The following is a 20,417-nucleotide window of genomic DNA, read 5'->3' on the forward strand; positions in this document are numbered from 1 at the left end:
GAGTGATGTACAAATAAAGGGCTTACGTTATTAGATTTTTAGTAACGTGCAGCTATTTTTTTCAGGGAGCTCATGTTGTCTTTTGATTGAATTTAAAAACCTTTGGCTGATTCTTCCCGTCCCTTGCTAGTTTTGGCCTTGGATCTGCAAGGACGATTCTCTGTGAGGAAGTTGTCCCCAAACTGTGGCGTTGGGGCAGGGTTGAGAGGTTTTGTGGTGGTTCCCCTCTTTCTTCCTTTTGGATACTGTGGATGTAGAAAATAGCTTTTCCTGCCATCAAACCACGTGTATTTATTTATTAAGTGTCTCCTGCACGTTCAGCTCTGTTTGCGATCCTTGGGCTCTGGGAATTCAACCTCAGGGTGTGTAACAGGTGGGGGGCGAGAGGGAAACATGCAGGCCGGAGGCTGTATCAGCGGTGTGCATGGCACGTGTGCCTCACACACAGACCAGCTGGGACGGCGTGGTAGGTGGACCTGAGGGTTTGAACTGGGGCTTGGAGTCTGACTGGGTGTGGGAGGTGGGCACAGATGGGGGGAGCAGTACGGGTACATAAAAAGACTGGGATTATCTGTGCAAAGTTAGGGAGGTCTGGAACATTGCCGAGCACTTGAGAGAGAGCACAGCTGTGGGTGCGTGCGTGTGCTTGTTGAGCCGTGTGAGGAAGGACCTAGAAAGCCAGGTCTGAGTGTTGTGAACAATGGAATGTTCTAGAGCAAGGTAGTGAGACAAGAGGAGGATATGAGCAGGAGGCCGTGGCCTGGGGTCTGTTTGTAGGGATCTAGGTGACAAAGAAATAGAGAGGGGGTTTCGTGGGCAGATGTCTTTAGGGGGACAAATCACAGAGGTCCTGGACAGACTGAACCAAGGAATTCACGGAGGAGGAAGGGGAACGGAAGACAAGCCCGTTCCAGGGTTTTGATGGCGAGGTTACAAGATCTCCCTTGCCCAGTTCCAGGGTTCTCTGCAGTTCTGTGAAATGTTTGTAGTTTGACAGCAGCACCTCTTTCTCAGTGCTTTTCAATTATTCCAAGTTCATTTACAAATATTTCATTTTTTGCTAACTAATTGGTCTTGAGCGTCTGCATTATGGATGTAGCAAGATGTAAGATTAGTTTTGTCACCATCGTGTTAGAGGATTTCCAAAGCTTTCAGGGCTGATTTTGTGTTTCTTCCTTGACAGCCAGATTGCACATGGCTCACCGGTTTAATGCACCGCGATTTATCGGTGCCCACCGTGCGGACACCAGCTTAGGTGCTGGGGGTAACAGGGAGTCAGGACTAGGGCTCTGCCTGCAGGGAGTCCCCCGTCTGCGGGGAGAGAGACTCGTAGACTGCGGCTGTCTCGCACCCTGTGGCACCGCGGTCGCTGTCACGTGCTCTGCATGTCTCCAAGGAGAGAAAGCCGGGTGTCCTGCTGCAGTGAGCCTGCTGAACCCCAGGTTAGGGGAACAGTTGCCCGCAAGACTGCTGACCCCAGCCACAAGCTTGGGAGTCCCTGGGGCCACCCTCACTCTGACTAGCTAGCTGCAAATTCAGGGGACCTCAAGGACCATAATTTGCTAGAATGATTCACAGAACTCAGAAAAGCACTATACTTACGATTACCATTTTATACAAAAAGCATATAGGTCAGAACTAGACAAAGGGAGAGATGCATGGGCCAGGTCTGGGATTGAGAGGGTTCTAGCCATGGAGCTTTCGGTCATCTTTCTTCCCCTGTGGAGTCCTGGATGCCGTTGCCTTCTTCCTCTATATTATGTGACAGGACTCGAGTATGCCGAACCAGGGACACTCACTCCAGCCTTTGGTGTCCGGCTCGATGAGACGCTGCCCACGTGGCTGGCCTTCAGTCCCTCGCTCCTCCTGCAGGTTCAGATGAATACCTCTCTTCTCCGGTTCCCCCGGAGAGCCCTGTCATAAATCACGTTGTTAGACCGTCGCAGAGCCCCGTCATAAATCACGTTGTTAGACCGTCAGTGGCCCCAGCCTGCAGACAAACAGGCACTCCTATCAGACAGGACCTTCTGGGGGCCTAGAGGTCACCCCCCGTAGCTGAGGGCAGAGGCCAGACCGCTCTGGGTTAAGGTTCCTTCTTCACCACGGCTGTATCCTTCGAGCCTTTCAGAGGAGGAAGGCTGATGGACACGGCGGGATGCGGAGTGCCTGGTGGAGGTTGGCCCAGGCCGCAGACTCCATAACCTTCCGGCGTCCTGTGTCTGTAGTCCCGCAGACGTGACATGGGGTGGGTGTTTCAGAGCCCCGCTGCTGATTCTGCTTCTCTGCTCCTCATTGCTGCTTCAATAATTGGCGCGGTACATGCTGTTGGGAAGAGTAACAAGGAGAGAAGTTTTAATGACTGTGAGGTCAACTGTTTGTCCTTGCTCTGTACATTCCTCTCCTTGCCATCTGCCCCAGCCTCCCATAGCTGCCGGCTGGACCTTGTGTGTGGACCTTGTTGTTCTCCCCCGTAAAATCCGGTGCGGGCAGCAGGGTCCCAGCGTCTCATGCCCTTGTTTGTCTCATCTGGTCTCTCTGCTTTCCTGTTGTTAAGTACTTTTCCCTCCCCTGTTCCCCGCCCCTCATCTCCAGCACGCCCCTCGACAGAGCGAGAAGGCAGTCACTGTGCGCTGTGCTGGTTGCCTGGCCAAGGAGGTCTCTGGTTTGGCTCACTTGGTCATTGTTGACCCCCCTTTGACCCTGCAGCTCTGCAGAAGCTCTGTCCCTGCAAGGCCCCCCCCCCCCCAGCTCTTCCCCCATTCTGGCGCATGATCTCCCTGAGTTCTTGGGGACCCTGCGGCAAAGCAGGCTTTGTCCAGAGCCCCCATTGTCATGTCACTCTTTCCCTGCAGACTCTGGTCTCCCCTCTGGTCTCCCTGGTCTGATTTGGGAGCATAACAACCTCCTGAAAGGGTCCTCATGGTAGTAGCAGTGGGCAGCGTGGGTGATGCTTTCCTGTGCAGGCCTGTAGCCTTCAGGGAGGGGCCCTGAAGACATCATCCCTCTGGACATGACCATTTTCTCAGGATGATGCTGGAACCTAAGACCCCTTCCTCTCTGTTGCCGCTCAGATTTGGAGGACTGCTGAAACGCTGTACCTCAGCGGATAGGCCGCTAACACTGGGGTGTCAGCCAGACGGTGCTGGCTTCCTGCTTGCAATGTCTCGGGGTACCCGTCAGGTCACATGATCTGAGACCACGCCATTCCACCTTCACACACCCGGCAGCACGACACTCCCTGACCCCGCTCACCCATCTTAATTCGCACCTTCGTTCTGGAGATGAATGCCTTAAACATGAGTGCTAATTAGGAAGAAATACAAGTTGAGAAACGATTTGAAACTTGCTCTAAAGCAGCTCTGAGCATGCCGTTGAACTCACCAGGTCGCTAGGAAACTCGAAAAATACTGCTATTGTCTTTAGTCCTGTAATTGGTAGACTTAGATTGTAATTATTTTTCTCTGTTTTATCAGAACAATTTGGCTGTAATAATCATGATGCCTTGAAATAATCTGAATAGTCGTGTAGCTCATTAAGAGCACGAAAAGCTCAGCAGCCTTTGCGAATCCTTTGCAAAGACGTCCTTAAGTGCTTTCTGAGAACGGGGTGTAAATGGACTCAGTGGTTCACTAGGGGTCTGATTCGTGAATCGGGGGGCTGCCGGTCACAGTTTAGAATCATCCCCACTTTACGAGAGAAGATGTGCAAAGGTTCTCATCAAATGGTATTTTTAAATCAGAATATTAGGAAATCGATAACGTGGTAGCATGTAGATGCGGAAACATGAGCCCTGGAGACACCGTTGGTAGCTGTTAATTTCCGCAGCCGCTTCATACTTTCCCGTTTTTCATAAAGTGTGAAACTGAACACATTCACACATTTGGAAGTTGGGTGCGTGCCCTGCACTGTCGCCGCGTGTGACTACATTGTGCCCTCTTGTTTCCTCGGTAGAGTTTTCGGTCATGAAGAGGAAGAGAGGCAGGCCCAAGGGCTCCACGAAGAAGCCCAGCGCCGAGGAGGAGCTGGCGGAAAGCGCCGTGGGTCCGAGCGAGGACAGTCCGCCGGCCCCCGGGGAGGGCAGCGGCCTGGCTCCCAGCAGCTTGGAGTGCAGCAAGTGCTGTCGAAAGTTCTCCAACCCTCGCCAGCTGAGGAAGCACATCTGCATCATTGTGCTGAATTTGGACGAGGAGGATGGAGAAGCAGGTATGATGCCTGAGGGCCGAGCGCGTCGTTTCCTGGGAAGACGTGTAAGTACTGACGGCAGGCTTTACTGTGTCAGTTACTACGGGGAAATAGAGTGTTTTTATACAAGTCTCACCTGTCTGGAAAAGTTCCTCGTTTTGACCGTAAGTCGTCTGTGAATTGAGGGTGTCGTGTGGTAGGCGGTGCCCACGGCGTGTGGGTCACGGGGGTACTGCAGTGGAGTTCTGGGGTATGCAGAGAGGGTGAGACGCAGTCTCTACCTTGGTGAACTTACGTTCTGGGTGGGACATCAGGGTTGTATGGCACAGAATGTGAGTAGGGAATAAACTCTCAGTGATGGGGAGTCAGGAGGGAACCTGGTGTCGCTGTTTGAGTGGCACTGGGATTAGCGGAGGGAGGACGTCTCCGTGGGTGGACAGGGCTGTGTGAGTGCAAGTGCAGACGTTAGGATGCTCAGAGCCCCCGTGAGGGACCTTGATGAGCCAGCGGAGGCCGAGGGCTAGGTTGTGGCGGGCATTCTGGAAGCAAATGGAGTACTGGTGCTTCCTTCACATAGGTTCCTGGCTAGACTTCTGAAAGAGGCTGAAGGGGGTGCGAAGGTGAGTGGGGAGTGACGTCACCGCAGCAGAGCACGTCTCATGGGGTGACCTTCTGGGGGAATGAAGTAGCAGCGCTGTCCTGGAGACGGGGGGCCTCTGCTGTGGGCTCTGCTGTCACCTGGTTCTTGTGCCACTTGTGAGTGTTCAGACGGCCCCACAGTTGAAGTTCTTACTGTGCTTTGTGCTGCGCTCAGGACGTCACGGGGGAGGCCGTTCTGTTTAAAACACAGGCTTTGGGATATGGCTACCTGGGTTTGAATCGCAGCTGCACCAGCCCTTACCAGCTTCCTTCTGCCTCCGTTTCCTCATCTGTAAAATGGGAATAAAACGCAGCACTGTCTCATGGTTGCTTTGAGGATTAAATAAGGCAGGGTTTACAAAGTGCTCAGAACGGCACCTGCACATGAAAAGCGCTCAGCAAGTGTTAGCTGTCGCTTTCTTCGCAGCAGTAGGGAAACAGTACTGGTGTCCTCCTTCCTGTTTCATAGATAAGGATAGGTAGACTCTGGGAAGTCAGGTCATCAGTTAGCAAGGGGACCTAGCCTTTGAACCTCCATTCTCAAGTCCTTTCTACAAATACCTCTCAGCAGTGAAGCAAGACCATTGGTGTACAAAATCCTCGCACAGATTAGGGGAAGAATTGAATAACTCATCACCGGATACTTACCAGACATCTAGGTTGGTGGCCAAGGCTCATTGCCAACATCCGTGCAAACGGTAGAAAATACGAAATGTTGTTCTTTCCTTTGAAGAACTGCTCTCAAGGTGACTATGTGAACCCTTTCTAGGCTGCATGGGCTAATGCACATAATGGACGAGCATTCAGACGAGAGAAGTCAGCGGGAAGGCAGCTGTCCCACGGCAGAGCGCGAGTCCTCAGTGTGTGACATGTAGGCAGGAAGTGCTGTGGTCTGGTGCCCTTGTGGCAAATAAAGGACTTCTAGAAGCGAGATGGTTGAGGGAGGAAGGACTAGAATGTACCTCCTTGCCCCTAAAGTGCTAATTTCTGGTGGATATATCAACCACTGGCTCTGGATTATGGAGTTGCCCCCCACGCCAGGCATACCCCCCACTCTCTTTTTCTCACACAGATAGTTAATGGTGGTTGCATATTGTTTGTTTATTAAGTTTTTGCTTTAATCCCGGTGTAGTTAACAGTGTGATATTAATTTCAGGTGTGCAATATAGTGATTCTTACATCACCCGGTGCTCATCACATGTGCCCTCTGCGGAGGGCATCCCCAGCCCCATCACCAAGTTCCCCCGTCCCGCACCCATGTACCCTCTGGTCACCATCAGTGTGTTCTCAAGAGTTAAGGGTCTGCTTCTTCGTTTGTTTTTTTCTCTTTTTTCCCCTTTGTTTTGTTTCTTAAATTCCACATGTGCACGAAATCATATGGTGTTTGTCTTCCTCTGTTTCACTTAGCATAATACTCTCTAGCTCCACATCATTGCAAATGGCAAGAGTTCATTCTTGTTGATGGCTGAGTAATATTCCAGTGTGTGTGTGTGTGTGTGTGTGTGTGTGTGTGTGTGTGTGTGGAGAGAGAGAGAGACACCATACCTTCTGTATCCATTCATCTGTTGATGGCTGATTGGGTTGATTCTGTAGTTTGGCTATTGTAAATAATGCTGCTGTAAGTATAGGGGTGCATGTATCCCTTTGAATTAGTGTTCTTGTATTTTTTGGGTAAATACCCAGCAGTATGATTGCTGGATCCTAGGGTAGTTCTATTTTTAACTTTTTGAGGAAACACCATGCTGTTTCCCGAGTGGCCACACCAGTTGGCATTCCCCATGGTGGTTGCATTTTCATCAGAGGGGCCCCGCTGTAGCCTTCAGAGCAGTCCGTGTGTACCTGCCTGAGTCCTGAGAATCTGACTCTGCTCATTCAGTGCTGTCGTCTTGAGGATCTGTTTTATTTTTGTGCCTTCACATAATTTATCCCGTCAGACTCGTTCTGGGAGACTCCTGGGCTTTTTGTACAGTTACGGTTGGAAACCAGGGATCTTCGGCAAAACATTCCTGCTGTTGCTTCCTCCAGAGGTCAGACCTGGGTCTAACTTGGATGCAGCCTGAGAAGTTTGCTCAGATCTGTTAATGTTCTGCACTGCCCTCAGGGTTTTCTTCCCCGAACAAATTTTTTCAGTGTTTCCCTTTCAGGGTAAAGTGCAAAGTCTGCTCCTAGGCATTCAAGACCTCAACAAAAGGATCTTTCCATGGGGCTCTGCAGCATTATTTTTCTGTGTCCTGTTGTTTGCAGTTGATGACATTGAAGTTATTTCCAGTCTTTTGCTATTGTAAATGTTGCTTTAATAAATATTTCTGTATGCATATACGTGTGTGTATATGTCTATGTGTGTGTTGTGTGTGGTTGTGTATTAACATTCATGTACATGTGTATTCGTAGACTTATACTGTTATTTTCGTAGGAGAAATTCCCAGAAGTATAACCCCTGGGTCAGAAAGTATATTACATATTACCAGATCCACCCCCTGCCCCAAAAGCTCACAGGAATTCAGATTCCAAAAGTGTCTGACAGTGCCTATTGGATATTGACATTTTTTTCTTTTTTAATACCTGAGATGATACAGAAAATACTAAGAAGAAAGTAACAATAATCTAGAATCTCACTGCCTAGGTCTATCAACTATTCCCTGTATAAGAAGAAAGATCCTACTCAGTGCTGTGTACACATATGTTTTTTAGAAATGGGGTTATACATCATGTTGTGATCTTTTTTCACTCACTAGTGTGGCCGATAAAGTTTTCATGTCAGTCTTTTTTATTTAACAAGCTGTTCCATAGCGGTTTCTGGATACTCACTGTCTTACAGCTGTTAGCTTGCTTACAGCAACCTTTAAGAAGTAGGCAGTGGTGTTATTCCCGCTTTACAGAAGAGGAAACTGAGGCACAGAGAGGTTCAGAAGCTTGCTTAGGTCACACAGCCTGTATGTGGCGGGGCTGGGTTCAGGAAATGCAGATTTTTGTCATTTTTAAAGGCCGCCCCGCATTTCACTGTAAGCATGGGCCATGCGTTTTCCTTCATCAGTTTCCAGTCGATTGACATTCACGATTGGTTTTAATTTTTCTCCCTGATTTAAAAAAAACAAACCACCACTCAGGTGATTGGTCTTAAGCATACATTTAAATTTTATTATTTTATTTGTACTCATGCTATTATTATCTTAGGCAAATACCTAGTAATGTAATTGCTGGGCTAATAAGGGCATATTTTACATTTTGACATGCACACACGTTGCCAAGCTACCCTGCAGACAGCATCTGTCAGTTACTTCCCCGACGCTGGCTCCTACCCGCCTTGGTCCTCTTGATCCTGCACTCTGTCAGTCCTCAGCTCTGTCTGTCTCTTATGCCATGGTTTAATTATTTGAATTAGCGTCTGTGTGGTCATGAGTAGACCCTCTGGTTACAGGGTTACCGGGGATTTGTGTTTTGTGCGTAATTTGGGTGTTCCTTGCTTGTACCCTCTCCTTACTACACCTTTAGGTCACCATATGTGCAGAAAGTATTCTCCACAGTTTATCATTTGTCTTTTCATTTCATTTGTAGCCTTGCTTTGTTTTCTTTTGCACTTCACTGGAGTTTTAAATATCTGTTGTCACTGGTGTCGACTGTTCCTTTTAGATTTCTTGCCCTTTTCATCATAGCTGAGAGCACTTACCTATGCCGCCAGATAATAAAATACATGCTTCGATCTATTCCTCTGTGATTTGTATGGTCTCATTTATTACCCATGTCCTTGATCTACCTGGAAATCGTGTTTTTGTGAAAGTTGTAAAGTAAGACAGGTCTATCAGTAAACACGTGCAAAGGAATTATTTTAATAAATGCAATTTGGGAGGTAAACTATTTCAAATCCTAGGGTCTAGAAATAATAAGGGTCTGGCTCAAAGCCTAAAAAACCCTTTAAAAAATAAAACTTCATATTTTGAAAATAATTACAGATTCACAGGAAGTCGCAAGGATTGTAAAGAGAAGTCTGGTGCCTTAACCCCGTTTCCCCCAAGCGTTGCCTCGTACGTAGCTATGCAGCACGACATCAGAACCGGACAGGGACGGTGACGTGTGTGTGCAGCTCCGTGTCACGTCATGTGGGGGACATGCGTTCCTGCTGCAGAATCGCCCCACCCCATTCTCAGCAACCAGAGATCTGTTGTCCAACTCGGTAATTTGGTCATTTCAAAAATCTCGTGTCCGTTGAATCACATGGTATGTGACCTTTTAAGATTGGCTCAGAAACCCCCCTTTTCAGACTCACTTTCATCGTTTTACAGTCGCGGGAGTTGAAGTCCAGAGGTGATGATGATCCGGAGTCACACACCTCATCCGAGGTGGGGTTGGGGTGCGTGCAACCCCACAGCGCCTGCCTCCCGCCCTGTGGCCAGCCCTGCCGTGGACCACATCCATGTCTTCAGGCCAGCCTCACTTCCACCTCATGGATGTAGATTTTACTCATTTCAGTGTACTTCTGTCAGCTTTTTCACTAAACTTATAAGAAATGAAGTCCCCCCCCCCCCACATGGTTCCGATGTTTATTTTCTACTCTGTAATTAGTTAGGCCGTGTCCCCCGCAATGGCAGACAGGAGCAGTCCTTCCTAATAAGATTATCAGCTGCCTCCAGTAATAAGCTGTAGAGAAAACAGCCTCGTGTTCCATTGATTTGAATGACCTTAAAAGGACTTTAATTTAACACATACCAAATGGAAAGGTAGAAACTCTGGGAGTTTTTCCCTTTCTGGCCCTGTAGAAGCTTCTAAAATATGCAGAAATGACCTTATGCCCCGTTGCTTTGTGGTCGCCGTCTCTGCAGTCGCTCCCCCAGTCCCAGTTTGCCAAGCACAACATTACAATTTGGAAAATTCTTGCATAATTGTTTTAATACATGGTCTGTAAAGAGCAGTTTGGTGACATTTCAAACAATTGACCTTGACTCTCTAGCTTGTTAAAACAATTAAAAGAAAACAACATAAGCCTTTCTTACGCTGAACCCTGGCAAGTTAAAATAATACTTTTGATATGTATTCAACATTTATTTATTTTATTCTGCTTTTGAATAGTAAAGGAAACCAGGAAGAGAGATTTTCTGTGCCGTTATGTGGAACAGCTGGTGTTTCTGAAAAAACAGTTTGCAGCCTACAGAAATCAATATGTCAACATTACAAAAGTGACTTCTGAACCTTCCCAAGCTTGTTACTTCTGGGGTCATTTTCTGCAAGGAGAGTTGCAAAAATTGGCTCTTACTCTTGTTGAATCTGTCCTAAAGAAGACAAGGCATTTATTTTAAGATCTTACCTAAGATGCACCTATAATCTTCATGGAGATTTTTTTCCAACAGTATTTCGGGTGCCTTCTACTGTATTTGTGTTAGCAAAACAGCTGATTTGGTAAGAGCCGCTATGATTGAAAACGGTTTTGGATGAGCTGTGTTTGAAACTTTGCGGGTGTAAAGGAAAGGCAGTGTCAGTCTCTGGATAGAGCACCTTTCTCCATGGAGAGCTGTGTCATGGTGATGACGATTTGCTTTGGTCAGCCTGGAGGTCATGCAGCGCAGTGATCCCTGTGCATTCTCAGTCTTCGGCCTGCCGAGAAGTGTGGGCCCGTGTCCTGGCACTTTCATGGTCCTTCCCCATGACACCTCGAGCTCCTAACTCCCTCCTCCCTCTCCAGCTGCGCTGTCCCTGAGTCTGTCAGTGTAGATCAGGTCATGCCGTCACAACAAGCCTCTCCTGCATGGCAGTGACCCTCACAGAACCAGGCTCATGTTCTCCCTTGGACTGCACACCACTGCAGGTCCACAGGGACTCTGCTCACTCAGGGTCCCAGACGGAGAGAGCAGCCACCACCCTGACCGTGGCTGGGCACGGTGCAAGAAGGGAGGACAGCCCTGGATGGTTTCCCGTCAGCCTCGAAGTGACCTCCGTCATTTCCGCCCGTGCATTTCACTGGCCAGGACTGACGTCACGGCCCCACTGACTTCAGGGGCCTAGAAGGTGCAATCCTGCCGTGTGCCCAGGGTGGGGGGGAACTGGAGATGTCTGCTGACTGTCCCTAGTGCTGCTGCGTGGCTCCTGTCCGCTTCCTTGGACTCACCCCCCCAGCCGTGCTCTGTGACCTGCAGACGTTCTCCTTGGCCAGGCCCTCTCCCAAGCTCGTGATCAGTTCGGGCGCCCCACAGACAGCATAAGCTCTGTGGCACGTCTGGTGCTATGCTCAGTGTCTAGCTCCTTACGAATGCCCCCCCCCCCCCGCATTCCAACTTGATGGCTGGTCCCCCCATCCAGATGTCCTGTCCTTCACTTGTCACGTTGGTCACTTACTACAGTCATTTGACTTTTTCTCCATGCCAGCTGCCGTTCCTGTGGGGCAGGCCCTGTCATCTCTTCTTGTGACGGCTCTGGTCTGCCCTCTGCTCCCATCCGTGCTCTCTGTACCCCAGTGATTTCCAAACGTATCTATATATATATTTATATATATAGAGAGAGATATTCATTTAGTTACTAATAAGTTGCATTTTTAAAATTTAAAATTTTGCATTTAAAAAAGGACTTATAGAGTCCTTACTGTAGGCCTACCAGTATTCTGTGTGTCTTAGAAATATTAAATTATTTCCTCTTCGTACAAACCTCATGAGGTAGTTACTGGTTTTGTCCCCATTTCAGAGATTAGGAACCTGAGACAAGGGGCGCCTGGGTGGCTCAGTCGTTAAGCGTCTGCCTTCGGCTCGGTGTGATCCCAGTGGTCTGGGATCGAGCCCCACATCAGGCTCCTCCGCTGGGAGCCTGCTTTTTCCTCTCCCACTCCCCCTGCCTGTGTTCCCTCTCTCGCTGGCTGCCTCTATCTCTGTCAAACAAATAAATAAAATCTTTAAAAAAAAAAAAAAAAAGGAACCTGAGACAAGCATCCCGTCCAGTGTTACACAGTAATCATTGGTGGGCCTGGGAGGGGAGCTCAGGCATTTTGGCTCAAATACACATTTGCTGTAAGAATATGTTATAGACATTGTAAAACATACATTAAAATATAAAATTCACAAGGATGGGGTCAGAAAGGCAAAGAGGAATTCTGTTTTCTTCCCAAATATCGGTGGGTTGTTCTGCGCACGCCCTGGGTGTGTGCGCTCTGGCTCTCCCTACCATTGGAGCCATCACTCCGAAGCGCAGACTGGTTCCATCCCACCCCCAGAGACAGGCCAGCACGCCTGCCCCTGTTTGCAGACAGTCGGAGCTCCTCACGAACCTGCTACGTCGTTCATGTATAAACCTGACAGCTGCCCCCCTGGCCGGTACCCCTCCCCCGTTGCCCACCTGTGACTCTGTGACAGACTTCCGAAGGCCCCAGGACTCTGTGCTCTTTCTCTCCTGTACGTTGTTCCCTCTGCCTAGAAAGACCTGCTTCCCTCTGTCCTCTGAATAGCCACACTCATCCGGAGCCTCTGAGCCCCTGGGCCCTCTCGTATCCCTCTGACTTTGCACACTCATCCTTTCTCTGGGATGGCAGAGGCCTCTCGTGTGCCAGAGATTCCCGCTCACCTGCAGCTCCTGACCTCATTCCTTTTGCAGGTGGGTTCAGTGTGTGAGTCCTTGTCCTCGGCCTCTGCGTCCCAGCAGCCCAGGCCACTCACCCCACGCACGCGTGTCTCCTCGTGTTAGGATTGACGGTTTGTGGGTTTGTCTTCCCACATGCTGATAGCTCAGCAGGCAGGATGCCATCTTGTCCCCAGGGCCTGGTGCCCTGCACGTGGCATAGAATCATTCATGTCTCTCCTTTTTTTGCCAAAATCCAGAGCCAGACTCTGCTCCTTTGTGGATTCGGCACAAACAGACTGTGTAAGGCACTTTGGGTGGGTATCTCATTTCACTGCTCTGTTTCCCGTGTTCAGACCAGCGCGTGGCATAGCAGAAGTGCAGTAAATGTGCGAATCCTCTAGAGCAGGAACTAGGGCTACGCAGTGTCTAATGGGCGGCAAACTCAAGGTTAGTTTTTCTAACTTCCCCGTACGTTTCTCTGTGGTGTGCGGGAGATGACGTGGCTCATGTTGCTGGCTCTCTGGCCATCCACACCTGCTCGTGTTCATTTCCAGACTCTGTGTTCTTTACATTTTGGGTTTTGTCCCCCTTTTCCCACCTCTATTGGATGGTTGCCTATGAAAGTTCCTTCTCACTTGCTGGTGCTTCTCAGTCATCAGAAATAGAAACCTGAGTCACCCTTAATTCCTCCTTGGATCTCACCCCAGACCAAACGAACAGTCACTGAGCTCTGCTAGCTTTTGCTCCTGGAGCCCTTCTGGGGCCCCTTGTCTCCTCGCCAGTCGTCCTCCCTGCCCCAGGTGTAGCTTTCTCATCACTCCCAGGCACTTTTAGCCACAGCCCTTGGATTGGTCACTCGGCTTCTCAACTGGCCCCCTAGCCCCCCCGCCCCCAGCATGGTGTCAAATGCAAAGGTGACCTGTCAGCTTTCCTACTCAGCATCCTCCCGTGGCCTCCCAGCCCCCGCCCTGAGACTGGACTGCTGCATCTGGGCCACTACTCTGCACGCTTGTGCCCCCTTGTCTCCTGGCTCCTCTGGTGCGGGCAGCTTTTTCTTCTTAGAGCGCCCCCTGCACCCCCTGAGCCCGCCAGCCGGCTCTCCCTCTTCAGGGCCAGTCCCTCACCATGGAGGCAGCTGGTAAATATCTGCCCAGTGAAAATGCCTGCACATGACCTTCATTACTCCAGTAGCTTCTGATTTGAAATGAAGTTCAGATGGATGGTAACAGGATATGTGATCAGAGTTCTTTAGGGAAGGAAAAAAATGAGGAGCCTATGGCCAGGAGCCCATGGCACGCTCTAGGGGGCCCCAGAGATGGGGAGGAATCAGGCCGCTAAGTTTTACAAATGTGTGTTGATGTGCTCATAGAATTTCCAGAGGCAAGCTAGTCCAGAACTCCATGGGTCTGCGGAATCCTAGACCCAGGTCAGCGGGACCATGATGCTCACTGGCCCCGGCTGGACTCCACGGTGATGCTGACACGTCCTCTTGTTGTCCGCCCAGCTGTGCCAGCTGCTGCCAGGGAGCGGAGTATCTCTTCAGATCCTCCCGCCGGACGCCAGGGTGGGGCTGCCATCTCACCGTGCATGCAGAGAGGGGCTCTGCCGTGTGAAGGAAGTTGCCCCGGGCCAGCTGGCCATTACCCGAATCCTTAGATTTCTGAGCTCAAGCCCTGGTCATGTGGATCAGGCTGTCTTCTGGGATGCTGGTCCTCCAACTCGCACCCCTGCCCTGGCCCAGAGTCACCTGAATTAAAACCTCCAGTCCTGTTGGGGATGAAGTCTCCCAGTGTGAGACACAGAAGTCAGAAGTGGAGCTGGCCCTGTGCACCCTGGTGTCTCTGCTTCTGACTTGCTGTGTCTCTTGGGTAACCGGGGGCGCTCAGAGCCTTTTTTTGCAGTGGCGGTGGGTGGGGGGTGGCGCGGAACTGACAAGGTCCCACTGAAGCAGGACTGTATGGCAGGACTTCTGAATGAAGACTTCCTTCTTCAGCATCTTGGAGGCCAGCGGGGGCCGTGCTGGCTGTCAGTGACTGCGTTGGGGAAGTCTGTCCTACCATGTCAGGAGGCAGAGGGGGCAGCCCAGTGCTGCTGTCTGCTGTCTGCAGTTCAGTGGGCTGCCTGCTGTGTGCTGGCGTGGAGGGCCTGCTAGGGTGTGATGGAGGCCGTGGCACAGTGGGCTTTCACTCTAACGAGTGCTTTTTCCCAAGACAGGGAGCTCCCATGCCTTGTGACCCCCATTTGGAAAGGAGTGCTCTCTGCTCTGTGAAAACCCCTGATTGCTAAGAAGTACTGGGATGGGTGGCCCATGGCCCATGGCCCAAAGCTTTTAAAGCCAGAATTACCGCTGTGCCTGGTGCTTCCGAGCTGCCAAGGAGGCCGTCTAAAGCCGAGGGCTGAGATCCCCACCGCAGGCAGATTCTCTTCTCTTTTTTTCTCCTGATTCCTGGGCTTGTGCTGTTGGTGGGTACCAAGTCAGACTTTGGGGATCAGAGTTGAGTAAGATGAGTCTCTTCCCTTGAGTATCTGAGTGTCTGAAAAGGGAAACAGGGAGGTGAATAGATAACAGAAATTGGCAGAAGGGCCAAACCCATGCAGAGGGGGCAGGGGAGGACCCTGTGTCTGTGGGGTACATCCTGGAGGGCTTCCTGAGGAGGGGGCCTGAGCTCCATGTCTGAGGATGACTTGGCAATTTATATGTGTGGAGAGGAGGGTGAAATAGGCATTTCCTTTATGATGGTTGGGGCACAAGCCTGCGGGTGCGGTCACGTAGCGAGAACAGGGGTCGCGTAGAAAACAAAGGCCTCATGCCCATCATGTGCTTCTCTTCATGGCTGTCATTCCGTGGGGGCACTGTTGGAAGTAGTGCTTGCCTGGCTTTCCTTCAGAGCAAGAGAGCTGGGAAGATGTGGGAGAGCCTGAGGGGACGAGCAAAAGCCAGAGTGATGCGTATTCAGCAGGTCCGATGGAATGATCATGGGCTAATAATTGGTTCCAGAAACTGCTGTCTTAGCAGTGTGGAGAGAGTTGGTGCCAGAGTCCCAGAATATAATCCCTTATCAGTCTGCTGTTCTGACGACTGTTCTGAGCTTTTTATTAATGTGGCTGATAACACTTTACTCTCTGGGGTGTTCTGAGATTTAATTAGTTCTTGGGCAATTTAGAATAGGTACTTGAGAATATTAGTGCAGCGTTAATTATAAATGAGTGCGTATGAGCTAATTTCTTCAAATGTATGATTGCATGTACACTTAACTCTTCACCTGCCCTTTGCCGAGTCAGCCTGCCTGGTTCGAGTGTTACTACCTGTAGGGGACTCTGTGAAGTCCTGGGGGAACTCAGGGATACAAATGCAGACACACACCCACTGCTAAGCGTGTGGAGTTGGAAAACGGAACAGCGTCCCTCGCAAAGGAACCCCTCTAGGACAGGAGGGGATGGTGAGCAGGGAATGAGGAGATCTTGTGTCCGAGGGGCTTAGTTTTTCTCTGTAAGGTCAGAGAAGCTCATCAGAGTTAAGGGTGTGTGTGTGGTGTGTGTGGTTAGGGGCTGAGAGAAATGGGAATATTTTGGAACCTCTGCTGTGGGTCATTCATGATCCATGAGAAGCACTGAGTCAGTGGGTGCTGTCTGTGTACCAGGCACGTGTTTGCTGCCGGCGACGTAATGGCAGGTAAACCACTTCGTGCAGCAGAGTTGCTCAGAGCTTCACGGTCCAGGCAGAACATGATACCAGCACTTTGAGGTGAGCGCGAGGAGCACCTATGGAGGTCATAACAGGGTCTGAAGGGAGCTCAGAGAAGTTGCTGCGGAAGCAGCCTGGGGGGGCACGGTGGTGGTCAGGGAGGGCTTGGGCTGAGGTTGAAGGCTGTGTGGGCCTTGTCTTCCGAGGAGTGGGGGTGGGAGTGGAGGTGAGGGGAGGGGAAGAGGAGATGGGGAAGGGAGTGCCAGCACTGGCAGAGGCAGCAGCATTCCTTAAGGCTCAGAGGAGTCCCCCCCCCCCCCCCGCCACATGTGGTCAGTGGGGCATGGTGCGGGGGGGCTGGTGCAGTGGTCTTGTTGAGGGTCCAAATTCAGCAGTGGCCTTGGGAGTGGAAAGAAGCGGGCATGTTGGAGAGCTCTGGTGGAAGTATGATTGCCAGGGCCTGGGCAGACTTGGAGTGGGTGGGAAGCAAGAGGGAGCGAGTGGGAGGTGGCCTTGGTTTTGACTTGGGGTGCTAGGGTGGAGGATGGCCCTGCCAGTCTTGAGAACCCAAGGGAGAAGCAGGTTTGGGGAGGAGAGGACTTGTTACTTCTGGTCGTGTGTGGAGTCTGGTGGACTCTGGGCGTCCAAAGGGATGTTATGTACCTGGTGTGGAGCCGGCAGGAGGGCTGGACGGGAGCCCTAGCCTTGGGGCCGTCTGCAGATGAGGGCACAGTGGGTGGGGCATCCACGGGCGGAGGTTCCTGAGGCCCCCCTTGCTGAGTGTCTGGAGGCACGGGAGAGCAGGATGCTGCCAGTAGGCGGGAGGAGGACAGTCAGCGACGGCAAGTCGGGGGAGATGACATGAGAGGAAGCTGGATAGAGGCCGTTTGTCTTGGGGCTTGGGATGTGGCTGGTGCTGACCTGCAGGTGAGACGGGGGTTGGAAAGAGGAGCCATCTGGGGTGACTGAAAGGATCGTGGATGTGGGCAGGAAGAGGATGGCCTGCTTGAATTGGCAACTTGAGGGCTTAATAAAGGGATCCTGTATTAAAGGCTTAGGTCTTGTGAGAAACTGTGGACAGCGGGGGCGTGAGGTGTTGTTAATACCCTGGGTATAAAGGCAGTGGGGAGAGTGGTCCCCAGAGCTCCAAGGGCCAGCCCGGGGTAGAGGATGAAGCAACCTCAGAGGAGCCAGCAGGGAGGGAGCCTGGGGAGGGACCGCCCCCCACCCCATCTCCTGTGCCTCCAGGGGCCACACCCAGGGGCAAGTGAGGGCAGGGGAGTTCCTCTGGGACCCTCACAGGCAGCTGGGTGAAGGATGGAGTGGGGGTCTTGGGCAAATAGGAACTTGCTAGAACACTGAGGGCACTGGATTTTTGCTCATTACCCTTAAAATGGAACAAATGTTTGGTCTCTGCTCCTGAAGCCACCCGGCCTCTGGTTTTGTAGTCAGAGCACCTCCCTGCATATTCAAGCACCAGGCCCCTTTGTAGATGTGGGGGGGCCTCAGCCCTGTGGGCGTACATGCCCTCTGTGAACATCTGCTTCTGCATGAGGCCCCGCGTTCCACTCTGTGCTGTGCCATTGCTCTTTTAAACACCGTCTTTTCGAAAGGAAATGAAATACAAAGAATTATGTTAATGTGCTGGGCTTGAAGAGCGATATGCACAGACGGCAAGAAATTAAAAGTTACGGTTCCCAGAATGTTGGTGACTCGGCAGAAAGCACGGGGCCAGGGGGTGGGTGAGGCCGGTGCCCCCACAGCTCTCTTGCACTAGCACGCAGCGGGCGGAAGCACAAGGAACCGGAATGCCAGCCCCAGACCCGAGGTGGGCATCAGCCCCACGGTAGCACACGCGTCCCGAGGGACAGCCATGCGTGCTTCCCCGTGCCGCCTTTCCCTTGCTCGAACCCCGCAGTGCCTGTACTCTTCGAGAGCTCCCGGCCGATCCCGCCGAAACGCAGTTGTAGCTCACGCGCCCTGCCTGCTGCCGGGGCCACTCAGAGCGATGACGGTGGTGGGAATGGTGTTTGACCCAGGTCCTCCCCGGGCACCGTCATCCGCTGGTGTTCAAGCTGCTTTCAGGGCCCTTCAGAGGTGCTTGCGGCTCAGGATGGACGGGTCGGGGACGGTGTGGGAGGTGGTAAAGGGGTCCCCACCCCCTTGAACCAGGGAAGTCACGCCCCTTTATCGATGGTTTATATTGACATTGCTTAAATAATTCACTTGAAAAGCATCCTGCTGCTAAAAACATTGGAAAAGCACCATCTGAAAGCAGCAGGGATCACAGTGGGATTCAGTGATGCAACGTGGTGTGAAGTGGATGGACGAGGGCCCCTCTGCTGAGGGCCTGGCGTTCTGCAAGAGCATGTTTATTAGAGCCTTGGGGCAGAAAGTGAAACATAAAGAGATTGGTGGGAAGGGCACACGGGACCCATGATAGTGGAGTTACCCGTGTTGGGTAACGCTCGGGAAGGTGCTTTGCCGGTCGTAGAGTATCGCGCGGAAGAGCAAGTGGTATTAGCGTGGTGGTGCAGTTTCTCGGTCTCTCGTGATCGTTGACCAGAGGAACCGTACCAGACACACACAGAGCACTGTCACTGCTTCCGTGTGAATGCCAGTGCTGCGGACGGGACTGATGCTATTCTTCCCTCCCGTGGCCTGGCGGGCCTCCCCAGGAGCAGGCCGTCGAGACCCACTGGGGTCTGATGGCGTCCAGTCCAGTCAAGCACCTCAGGCGCATTTCAGCTGTCCGTCTCACCAAAATCACGTCCTGTTTTCTGTTGGATCAAGAGCCGTTTCTAGAGCTCAGTGGAGATATTTTAGACTTCTCGTACAAGTTGAAGACAAAATACTACCTTAAAATTAATTGTGTAATTAATATCTATACACAAAGCAGGATATTTTGATGATGGTTCCCCTTAAAAAGAGCGTGTAGAAGCCTTGAGGGGTGACCCGGGCACTCCCTTTTCCCAGCCCCCACCAGTGGCTTCATTTTCCACACTGGATGCTATTCGTTAAAAGATGCTGGTAGCTGGCCACTCCTCTTCGGGTACCCTGTGTAGGCCCAGGGGATCGAGTGGGCATTCTCTGAAACAAGGGTGAGTAAATTATCCCAAAGTGCCCATCAGTGTCAGCCTGGTGTCAGCATCCTGCCGTCACCAAAGAGTCACTTTTAGCTCTCCGTGTGTATTGCCAGAGGCCTTCGTCTGTCTTGGTGCGGGAAAGACATAGGCCTTTCCCCGTGTGAACAGAACAGAAACTGTAGTTTTCTTCCCTTTCTGAGAATTGCCTCTTCCCAGCAGGGAGCGTGGCTGCAGAGTGGGAGCGCTGGGTGTGCCCCCCAGCAGCCATGGCGGGATTTTAAATGCTTTCCCCGGGTGTGGGAGGCTGGTGTGGCTCTGTCGCTCCTGGGTCCTAGTGTGGCAGGTGGGCGGGGGCTGTGGGATGTGATCGGGAGCAAATGGCTTCTTGCTGCCTACAGGGGCTTGACTGAGGGTGCACTGAGCAGTGCCGGCCTTTGTGGCCCCCCTTGGCCTTCTGCGCAGACGGGCCTGGCCCCCGTTAGAGGGAAGTGGGCTAGGAGGAAAGAGGTTGTTTAAGGGCAGTGTTTGTGTGCCGAGGTACGTGAGTGCCTGTCAGCCGAGCACCTTTCCCCAGGGACAGAGCAGAGGGATGGGCATGCGATCACTTCCTGGCCCACTGGCCTGGCCCATCTGTCCTCTCGGCCACTTAAGATGATATGAGGCTCCACCATGGAGCCCGGCTGTTCCGTTGGTTCCTGTCCATGTACTAGAGTAAACTCCCTTCCTGCGCCCGTCAGAGGCAGGAGAGGGCAGTAGGAAGCCCTCGCTCTGATGCAGACTGACTCAGGTGTGATGTTGGGTCTGCCACCTGCTGGCGGAGGGTCTCTCGGTCCTGTTGCCTCTCCCCCTCAGAGCCTTATCTTTGTGATGGGCTTAGGAACAAAGCAACTTCATAAGGGCCTGAGGACCGAGGTGGGGGTGACGTATGTAGCATGGTAAGGGCGGTCGTCCATGGGTGAGCTTTGGGGCTCTCTGGGGGCAGGGACGGGCCTCACTCTTCTCTGGGTCCCCACAGCCTGGCACAGGGCCAGGCACCCAAGGGGCTGTCACTCGTTCTCTGTTTAATGAATGGCTGACTTTCCCGCTTGGTGAAGTGTGAGACCTTTATGGCGTCCCTAGGCGTCCTGCAAAATGGGCTAAATCCTGCCATGCTTCACTGCACTCACATCACTGGGAAACAGACACAACCAAGCCAACAAGTAAATAAATAAGCCACGTCACAGGGACTGTCCTCATCAGTAGGAAATGGGTGTGTGAGTTGTGTTTGTTAGATCAGAAGTAGAGTGCTGGAT

The 20,417-nt window shown here is 51.7% G+C and overlaps 1 protein-coding gene across 5 annotated transcripts in view; it reads left to right on the forward strand.

The window, feature by feature from the left end:
* The window catches only part of ZFAT (zinc finger and AT-hook domain containing), a 277,561-nt gene that overhangs the window by 130,864 nt on the left and 126,280 nt on the right, over window positions 1–20,417 (forward strand). For all 5 annotated transcript variants that reach the window (XM_045812193.2, XM_045812190.2, XM_087864596.1 and 2 more), the window contains one exon: window positions 3,952–4,203. In XM_045812193.2, the coding sequence (XP_045668149.2) occupies window positions 3,952–4,203 (252 nt within the window). The remainder of the gene's footprint in view (window positions 1–3,951; window positions 4,204–20,417) is intronic.

The sequence above is a fragment of the Ursus americanus genome, chromosome 9 (assembly GCF_024610735.1).
Source record: "Ursus americanus isolate L20-20 chromosome 9, mUrsAme1.1.p, whole genome shotgun sequence".
NCBI lineage: Eukaryota > Metazoa > Chordata > Mammalia > Carnivora > Ursidae > Ursus > Ursus americanus.